Consider the following 10,564-nt stretch of genomic DNA (forward strand, 5'->3'; position numbering starts at 1 on the left):
CTCTTCCAGAGAAGATTTATGTTTATTTCTTCTAGACAGTTGGGGGCTCTAAACTAAATGCTTGACTTAAAACTTCTTGGATCAACCAAGAAGTATGAATTCAAGCAACAAAGCCACATGAGGGTCACTGTGAATTCTCAAAGCGCAACCACATTGTCTGTCATCTTTCAGCATGAGAGCTTGACACCATTCTCATTGCAGTCACCTGAGAGTGAGCTTACTGTCGGTTCACCCTTACATAGAATGTTGCCCTTTGAAGTTTCAGCTTTATGAGGTTGGGGTAGGAGGCTTCGTAGACTCCCCATCTTAGGCTCTGAGTTTTGTCTTCTATTTTCCCAGTCCCTTGAGGCCATAAACAATGCTGAGCAAATAACCTCAAAGCTGGTTTCAGAACTCTGCTTCTCTCTTAAGAGTTTTCTCTTTCACTTAATTTTGGGCTCCAAGTATTCTTTACTAATGTACATTTTAAAATGTTGTATGTACTATTATGGTGTTTTCCTCCAGCATTTTTTGTTGTATTCATCATGAGACTCAGTCAGGCCTCTAGTTATCCACTGTCAAATGAGAGCTGCAGAATCTATTTCAGTGACACCTCCTCTACCATAGTGACTGCCACCCTCAACTCTGTGCTGTGCGGTACCCCAGGCTGTACTGGACCTTGCTGGAAGCTGCCACTGCTGTGTTGATATAGATGTATCAGATTTACTTCAATAGATTATATTTGATTTGTTAATATATTTTTTTAAAGAAGCCTTTTTTTTTTTTTTTTTTTTTAATGTTACTAATATTGTTAGTTCCCAAGATCTTTGTAATAAGCTACTGAGTTGATTGTATACCTTTGGTCCAAAATACGAGAAGCCATACCAAAAAGATTTGACTCAAATTCTTTTCTTCATTAGACAGGCGCAGGGAAAATATTTTCTTTTTCTGATGATACTTACTTTATGTATCTCATAAAAGTCATAGATATTGCAAATGCTTAACCCAAGTCAGGATCCAAAGTTACCAATATCTTCTGCAGCTGGACTCATGGAAATGCCGCCCCCCCCCCAAAGATTACAGTTAACATGCTAATTCTGGAGAAAAGCTCTTGAAATTAAAACATCAAAGAAAAGGCTCTTTGCAAAGGGGTTTACAGTAGATTCTGAGTCTTAGCCGAGCTAGAGATAAGCTGGCTACACTTGTAGAAGGCTGGGAAGAGGATCCTCTCACCATTGGCCTTCCTTTAAGCTGCTTCATCTTCAGGGATCATCCAGTTGGAACAGTTTGTTAGAACAATAGTATTAAGCCACTGGCAATATCATAACTCATTTGCATTTGCCTCCAGATTAGCCTCTATTTAACCCAGAGCTTCTACTCTTGACTACTGTAGAGCAAGGACTTTGATATTAGCAAGACCTGGATTTGAGTCCTGAGTAACCAAACCAGGCAATTGTCCTAGGTATTTTTGTTAGTTCATAAATTTTTTTTTTTTTTTTTTTATGATCAACATTAAGCAAGAAATCCATAGCTAGCATCTCAGTCAATCTTGATTTCAGTTTCTTCCCCCTTCCTGCATCTGATTAGTTTCTAGGGTTTTAGTTTGCTTTATTTGTTGTTGTTGTTGTTATGTGCCGTCGAGTCGGCCCTAACTCATAGCGACCCCTCCTTGGGTTTCCGAGGCAGTATCACTATGGAAGTAGGATTGCCCAACCTTCCTTCCGAGGAGTGGCTGGTGGGTTTGAACCGCCAGCCGTCTGGTTAGCAGGCAAGTGTCTTAGCCACTATGCTATCAGAGCTCCCAGTTTGCTTTATAGCATCTCTTAAATCTGCCCTTTTTTTCTCTTTCAACTGACTTAGCATGCCCTTCACTCTTAGGCAGATGTCATAATTTCCTAATTGGGTCACACTGCTTCCTCTTTCTCTTTTCAGAAATAATATTTTCTTGTGTTTTAGGTGAAAGTTTACACAGAAAATTAGATTCACATTTAACAATTTTTGTACAGATTATCTCATGCCATTGGTTACAGTTTTTGCAGTGTGTCAACATTCTCATTATTTCCATTCTGTTTCTTCTCTTTTCATTGATTTAGCTTTCTTTCCCCTCCTTGCCATCTCATCTTGGCTTTTGAGTAAATGTTGACCATTTGGGATCATATAATTAATTGTTTAAGAGAGCAATTAATCATGGGTGATATTATTTATTTTATAAGTCAATCAGTTATTTGGCTGAATGATTAATATTTTTGATGAACATAATTTTATCTTTATATAATGTGAATAAATGTTTTATTTGAATACTGAACTTCTATAGTTTTTTTCCTTTTTTATATTGTAAAAATATGTAACAAAATATTTGACGTTTCAGCCATTTTTATGCAGGTAATCCAGACATTAATTGTGTTCACCATAATTTGCAACCATTGCTGCTATCTGTTTCCAATTTTTTCATCACCTTTAACAGAAACACGATATCCTTTAAGCAGTAACTTCTGCTTTTTCCTTCCCACCTGCCCTTGTTGTTGTTTGTTGTTGCCCTTAGTAACCACTAATAAACTATTGTCTATATATAATAGCCTATTTTAGATATTTCATATAAATGGGAGCATATACTATTTGTCTTTTTATGGCTGACTTCTTTCACTCCACACATTTCCAAGGTTCATCCATGTTGTAGCATGTATCAGAATTTCATTTTTCTTTAGGTCTGGGTGGTATTCTATTGTTTGGGTATATAGCACATCTGTTTGTGGGTACTTGTTTCCACCTTTGGCTAGTGTGAATGTTGTTTGTTGTTGTTAAGTACCGTAGAGTCGGACCCGACTCATAGTGAACCCCTCCTTGGGTTTCTGAGGCAGTATCACTATGGAAGTAGATTGCCCAACCTTCCTTCCAAGGAGTGGCTGGTGAGTTTGAACCACCAGCCTTGTGGTTAGCAGTCAAGTGCGTTAGGCACTGTGCTACCAGAGCTCCCTAGTGTGAATAGTGCTACAATTATAGCACTTCTTGCTTAGAAACTACTAAAATGGACTTCAATTAGCCTATCATTGAGCATCATATGTTTTATACCAACTCATATTTTTATAATGACTAAAACTTTTTCTTTTGCTGCTGCTTTTTCTTTTTTAAACCAGTTTTTACCCTGAATAGCTCAATGTATTTTTAGTTATATGATTTACAGTTGCTGTTGTCGTTATGTGCCGTTGAGTCAACCCAAACGACTCACAGCCACCTCTCCTTGGATTTCCAAGGTGGTATCACTATGGAAGTAGATTGCCCAACCTTCCTTCCGAGGAGTGGCTGGTGGGTTTGAACTGCCAGCCTTCTGGTTAGTAGTCAAGTGCCTTAGACACTATGCTACCAGAGCTCCTGATGATTTACAGTAAGAGGAGATTTAATGTATTTTATTTTTTACTTCAATTTGAAATAAAAGGAGTATTGAGTTTTAATGGGCATTCCATAGAACACAAAGTAATTTAATTATTTTCTCTAAAACTAGCTCTCTAATGAAATTTTCCTCCTAGTAGATATTAGACAAAGACATTATTATTACCATGTCTCATTTTGCATATCCAAACAAATATCATTCACTTCTTCCCCTCATCCTTATTTTACTATCTCAGTGCATTGTGTCCCCCCCCCCCTTATTTTCATAAACAAGAGGCCTCAGAGTCTTACTTTATTCTTCCTTCAGCCTTATCTTTCTAGGCTTTGTACATGTCCCATCAGTCTCCACATCTGGCCGGTGTCATCTCTGCATTTCTTGATTGCCTCTAGCATGCTTACTCCATATACACAGCCTCCTTGCAGCCTCTGTGATCTCTGGTAAACCATGGTAGTACCCTCCATCATAGCTGTCCTCCTTGTTCTGTAGCCCCCTTGCTTTGTCCTCATTGCTGTGAAAAGTATCAAATGCCTATAATGCAAACCTGACTGTCTTAATCTTGCTGCTGAACATCCTTCTCTGACACTTTGTCTTCTAGCACTAGGAGGTGGCAAACTGTTTATAAAGGGAAATGGGGGTGGCTGTCTTCCTTTCCTCAGGATTAAATCCAAGAGTCTTCCAAGGACTCACCTCTCTTCTTTTCCTCACTGCCTAATGGGATGTGCTTGCCATTGTGCACCTGGTAGTTAACACCCTCGCACTCCAGTTTCTGGTACTGCTTTGTTACTGCGACACTCTTCTCTCTGCTTATAATGTCCTCATACCATGTTTCCTTTTACTGATTTACAACACAAGATTTAGCTCTGATGTTTTCTCCTGAAATCTTCCTCTTCTTGGCTCCTTAGATCAGGCTACTGCCCTTCCTTTTTGTATCAACTTACTTGTTACTGTTCCTGCACTTCACCTCATGATCACTGCCTTTGCCACAACAAGGTGAATAGACATGGTAGTGGGCTCACCTACATTCCCAGTACCCATTATTCAGTGTGTGGCACAGATCTGACTCTCAGTTTGTGTGGTCAGGATGAGATTCTCTTCTCTGGGGGTGTTAGGCTTAAACAGTGGGTTCCACATTATGTAAATTAATTTTTATCCTGAATCTGCTTTGCAGATTGTGCTATGATGCATTTACAGAGAACATGGCAGGGGAGAATCAGTTACTGGAAAGAAGAAGGCTTTATCATTGTGCTGCATACAATTGTGCCATTTCTGTTATTTGCTGTGTCTTCAGTGAATTAAAATTCTACCAAGGTTTTCTGTTCAGTGAAAAACCAGAAAAGGTAGGCCTCTCCTAAGTTGTTCACTATTGCTGTCACTGTAGGATTTGAGAAATTGGTATAGATTATACCAATTAAAGTTATGTTATATATAGATGGATATTTTTGTGTACCATCAAGTCAATTCCAACTCATAATGACTGACCAGCCACTCCTCAGAAGAAAGATTGTACAATCTACTTCTGTAGAGATACTGCCTTGGAAACTCAAGGAGGGGTCGCTATGAGTCAAGTCAACTCGATGGCAGTGAGTTTTTTAGTTTTTAATCACCATATAGGACAGAGTAGAACTGCCCCATAGGGTTTCCCAGGCTTTAATCTTTATGGAAGTAAATTGCCAGATCTTTTGCTTACAGGGTGGCTGTTGGGTTCAAACCACCAACATTTCACTTAGCAGCCAAGTGCTTAACCATTGTGCCACCAGGGCTCCAAATATATACATACATATACATATACATATACATATATATATATATACAAACCTGGGAGCTCCCGTAGCATAGTGCCTAGGGCACCTGACTGCTAACCAGAAGGCTGACAGGTTAAACCCACCAGCCACTCTTCAGAAGGAAGATGGGGCAATCTACTTCCGTAGCGATAATGCCTTGGAAACCCAAGGAGGGGTCGCTATGAGTCGGGTCTGACTTGACGGCATATTACAACAACAATATATAAAGCTGAAGTGCTTCTCTGTTACTAAGTAGCAATAATTCTATAGTAGCATCAATATTAAGTTTGCTCCCACTGAGATATTTTTATATGATTCTTTATATTCACAGAACTTGCTTATTTTTGAAAATCTGATAGACCTGAATCACTGCTATACATTTCCTGTAGAAGTTGAGGTGAGTGAAAATTTTCCATGGTTCCTTAACTAAAAATATTTATCACGTCATTGTAGAATGAAGCATACATTATATTGAACATATTAAATTGCTACTATTTAAGTCTCCTTTGAACTACAGAACTTGACAGTTTCATTAGTTAGCTCTTAGGTAAAATCTCGGATAGCTACAACCACATTCCTTAGAACCTGATGTTTCCCACTCTTGACCTTTACAAGAAAACAAATCCCAAATAAAAGAATATTTGAGACTTGTCCTAGAAGTTGTTTCTGATTAAATTCCCCCAGTCCAATATGTTGAGTCCCTCCTGTTACAGACCCTGGCTTGGGCCCTGATGGTAACTCAGAGATAGCAGTGTACTGTGAACAGAAAGAACAGAATGGGTAGAGGAGTTGCTATGGCACACATAATGAATTTGACTTGCCATCTTCAGCTTTTGGTGAGGAATTGGTCTGATGAAAATAGGTGGAAGTTTGGTCAGAAGCCAGTGCTCCTGCCCACAGTCTGGCCAACCTGGAGCTCAGCTCTTCTCTCTCTACATTTATGTAGGGCTACTGCCCTAAACCACACTTCAGTGGTTCATAGTATTTCCTGCTTTAATCCCTTTTGGAACACGACTAAGAATTTTTTTCTAAGCTTATGTTCAAAGAACTAAAAAACAAAAAAATAATGACACTAATTTACTTAGCATACAGGCACTTGGTGTATGTTAATTATAAATCTTACCACAACTCTGTGAGGTGGTATGATATACCACAACTTTACATTGAGGAAACTGAGGCTCAAAGGTCTAGCACAGATACTGGACTAGGTGTGGGCACACCATGTAGTCATTGTTGGTTCCAGAGCCAGAAGAGGTGTGTGCTTCCTCAGGCCTCTGTGGGTCTCTGGGGACATGTTTGTAAGGACCACTCACATGTGTTTTTTGTGCATATTGTTGAAACCTTTTAAATTTGGTAAAAGTTGTATTTAAAAATTATTTTCCTTTTGCCAGATTGTTACTAAAACAAAAAAATATGACTCTGATTTTTAAAAGGTTTTTATTGTGCATATGTTTTGCCTAATAGGTCCCTATGGAAAGGAAGAAAAAGTACATTGAAATTAGGAAAGAAGCCAGGGAAGCAGCAAATGGGGACTCAGGTAAGACATTTTCAAAATGTCGAGCAAGGTTCTAATGGTTTATATTTTTTTATGTAAGTAGAAAGCATGTTAAATAACCCAAGACATTAAATTGAGCTTGAACACAGTTTCATTTTTAAATGGTAATCGGAATTATATCTTCAAACAAATGTGATTAGTTAAACTTAACTGCCTAAGAAGATCTCAAAGCAGGATATGAGGTGGGCAGATGGCTCAGATATGTTACACTTTTTTAAAAAATGCAAGCCATTCAAGAGAAAGATTAGCTTGACAGCTGTTTGTTTGCATATGGATTATGTTTGTATACTATTTAGATATACTCAGAAATCTGGGTTAAAATAGAAATCTTAATCATGGTTTCTGCCTCCCTCGGCACAAAGCTGCCAGGCCCTCCTCATTGGCTGACTGCTTTTCTGGCCTCCTGTCCTTATTACTCTCTTGCTCACTCCTCTCCAGCTCCTTTGGCCCTGGCTGATCCTTGACCCAGACCTGCTTTTGCCCCATTGCATTTGTGTTTGTTGTTCCCTCTGCCTATAATAATCTTAGTCCCAGATATTAGCGAGACTCATGACATTTATTTAATGTCAAACTCTCCAAGAGGCTCTCCTTGACCACCCTGTTTTCCATTTGTTTCAGTTTTTTGCTTAAGTTGTCTTTATGGTTTTATCATCAATTCTTAATTAAAAAAAAAAAAAAACACCTCACTACCGTCAAGTCAGTTTCAACCCCTCCTTGCGTTTCTAAGGCGGTATCTCTACAGAAGTAGATTGCCCAGTCTTAGACCAGTGTTCTACATCCCTAACGTCTTTTGCATTAGCTGTTTCTTAATAGGATTTCTTTCCACATATATGTTAGAATTTATGGTCAAAATATTGCCTACCATTAGAATTTTAAATGAAGAGAAATTCTGTCATAAAAGTTACAAATATTGGACCTAGTTTAACTTAATGTCTTTGTCCATGACAGTAGAGGATAATCCTTGATGATGACAAAAGCAAAGGGAGATCTTTCTCCTGTTTTCTTTATGCTTTGTTGGCCTGGATAATGGCTCGAAAATTACAGGATTGATGTTAAAAGTATTCTTAGTTTAAATAAAATTTGAATGTAGAGACATATATTTCTTAGTAATTATGGTTTGAAAAAACTCTTTTCCTTTTTCTTTGTATTTCAGGTGGTCCTCGTTACATATCTTCTTTGTCGTATTTGTCAGACAGTAGCCTCAGTGAGGAAATGAGCCAATTTGATTTTTCAACTGGAGTTCAGAGTTATTCATACAGTACCCAAGACCTCAAAGCTACTGGTCATTTTCGGAGACAGGTGATTACATTTCACAAGTTAAAGGAATATTTCACATTGCTGAAGTTCGTTTAATTAAAAAAAAAAAGAGTCACAGCTATGCCTTATTGTTATAAGGGGAAGCCAATTCTTGGTCTAATGGCAGTTCGCAAAGAGTAGTGTTAATTTGGAATATTTGCCAAGATCTAAAATCTGCCTTTAGTCATGTAGAATCAGAAACTTGATTTTATCAGCACAGGAAGGAAGTGTCTCTCAACAGGACAGATTCTCAGCTAGTCTTCCTGAGATTAGTGTTTTAAATCAGAATGCCATTTAAGGATTTCTAGCAAGAATATATCTCCTATGGAAACCTAAATGCTTGTGCTGGTTAACTGTTGCACTCCGGGAGAGAATGAAGAAATTGCAAAGACTGTGTAATGTCATAAACTCAGATACCTGAGTATAGCCACATTTACACATGACAGCCAAACTATTTCTTTGTGTTGAGGCATAGTTCGTTCCATCAAAGACGGAGATGATTATTTTAGAAACAGAATTTAGTCTTTTTTTCTCTTTCGGTCCCAGACACTTCGCATAGTCACTTTCACATTCTCATTCACCATGTTTTACCTGTCTCTCACACTTATTTTTAGCTTTGATTAATCTCTTTCTTTAAAATAGAAGACTTGACATCTGTTTATTTTCTCTCTAACTGTCTGTCTGTCTGTATAACTCTTGTTCTCTCTACCAGATTTTCAGTCTTTGTGCTTTCTTTAGTCCTTTTTCATCATATATGGCATGTCTATCAGGTCCCCAAAAGAAATACCTACTCAGACATTCCTTTAGAGCATGCCAATCTTCCTTGAAATAAACTGCTCTGGTACTGTAGGTGGGACTAGGTCACCTATGTGTGCTCTTTCTCCACTATTCTTTTTTTTTTTTTTTTAATTGTAATTTGGGTGAAAGTTTACAGAGCAAATTTACTTTCCATACAGCAGCTCATATACACTTTGTCTCATGACATTGATACAATTTACCACAGTGCAATAGCTCTGCCCCCAGTTCTTCCCCAGAAGAACTTTCTCCTTGTGTCCTTCCCTCCATGAACTCCTGCCCCCTGAGCTATGTCCCTGTGTATACACAGCCCTTCTATTCTCCCATGATTATTCTCTCCAAGGAGTGTAGCTGCCTAGTGTAAGTGTTCACCTCATATGCCTGTTTTTTGTTTGGCTGGAAGCCATAGGAGTGGGTTCAGTTCCAGACCTGAATGGCAACTAGGAGCCATAATTTCAGTGGTTCTGTTCCATCAGGCTCTATTAGACTAGCAAACCTGGTCCTTGTTTTTCTTTTTTTTTTATGATTTTGAGTTTTGTTCCACATTGTTCTCCCACTTTATCCAGGATCTCCTACATAGATTACCCTCTGAGTGTTGACATTCATAGCCAGGTACCATCTGGTTCTTCTGGTCTCATAGTTGTACAGGCTGAGGATTACATGGTATACCAATTGTTTAGATTCACTGTTTCCATGAGTCTCTGGTTTTCTTCATTCTTCTTTGCTTTGGACAAGGAGAGTCCCATTGTTGCAACTAGATGACCACCTGCAAGTTTTTAAGATCCCAGTCGCTACTCACCAATATAGGATGTGGAACAATGTTTTTGTGTAGTATGTTATGCCAGTTGAGCTCGATGTCCCGGGTGACTATGGTCCCAAGCCCACATGTCCAAATACTCATTCCCTCTGGGTAGCTGGCTGTGGCCAAGAAGTGACTACAAGCTTGTCCCTTGTCAGCTGTACTATATACCTAGGAATTCATATAGAACATAGCAAAACACTTTTAGCAACATATCTGCCAACCCTATCCATGGTCTTGGGCAAGCTCCCCCTTGCATAGACATACCTAATAGTTGAGCCTGTCTATCCAAATATCCATGTTTGCCTTCACACACAGTGCAGTACTGTATGTGCAGAAGGGTTCCTCTTTGTTGTCTATACCTTCCATGTACCTCTCTATGTCTTGCTCTTGCTCAGTGCCACTGTGTTGATCACTTACATTTTGTACGTTGCCCTTCTCTTCACCCAAATCAATACTTGTCTCTACCTGTCTAACAGTGTTAGCCCCCTTCCCATCCCCTCCAACCCCTGGTAACCAACAAAGAAAATTTCCTTTCATATAGAACCTTTTCCTTGACTTTTTTTTGTCTGTTTGTTTTTTGTTTTTAAACCATCTATTTATTTATTTATTTTACTTTGTGTGTGTGTGTGTGTGTGTGCGAGAGAGAGAGAGAGAGAGATTTGGTTGAAAGTTTACAGAACAAATTCACTTTAGCAGTTCACACACATGTTGTCTCATGACATTGACTACAATTTACCACACACAACAGCTCCCCTGAAACTTCCTCCTGATAGTAACCTCTTCCCTGTGTCCATCCTTCCATGCACTCCTGCCCCCTGAACTATCTCCCTGTGCATATGTTGTTGTTGTTATGTGCCGTCGAGTCGGCCCCAACTCATAGCGACCCCTCCTTGGGTTTCCAAGGCAGTGTCACTACAGAATTAGGATTGCCCAACTTTCCTTCCGAGGAGTGGCTGATGGGTTTGAAC

General features: G+C 38.9%; 1 protein-coding gene across 1 annotated transcript in view; it reads left to right on the plus strand.

Annotated features, from left to right (window-relative positions):
- Positions 1-10,564, plus strand: part of PRKDC (protein kinase, DNA-activated, catalytic subunit) — a 550,241-nt gene that overhangs the window by 253,994 nt on the left and 285,683 nt on the right. Inside the window, exons 43-46 of the mRNA XM_007949066.1 lie at positions 4,536-4,704; positions 5,480-5,545; positions 6,613-6,685; positions 7,857-8,002. Coding sequence (XP_007947257.1) covers positions 4,536-4,704; positions 5,480-5,545; positions 6,613-6,685; positions 7,857-8,002 — 454 coding nt within the window. The remainder of the gene's footprint in view (positions 1-4,535; positions 4,705-5,479; positions 5,546-6,612; positions 6,686-7,856; positions 8,003-10,564) is intronic.

This window comes from Orycteropus afer, unplaced genomic scaffold (assembly GCF_000298275.1).
Source record: "Orycteropus afer afer isolate SDZICR_OR568_19922 unplaced genomic scaffold, OryAfe1.0 scaffold00236, whole genome shotgun sequence".
NCBI classification, from domain to species: Eukaryota; Metazoa; Chordata; class Mammalia; order Tubulidentata; family Orycteropodidae; genus Orycteropus; species Orycteropus afer.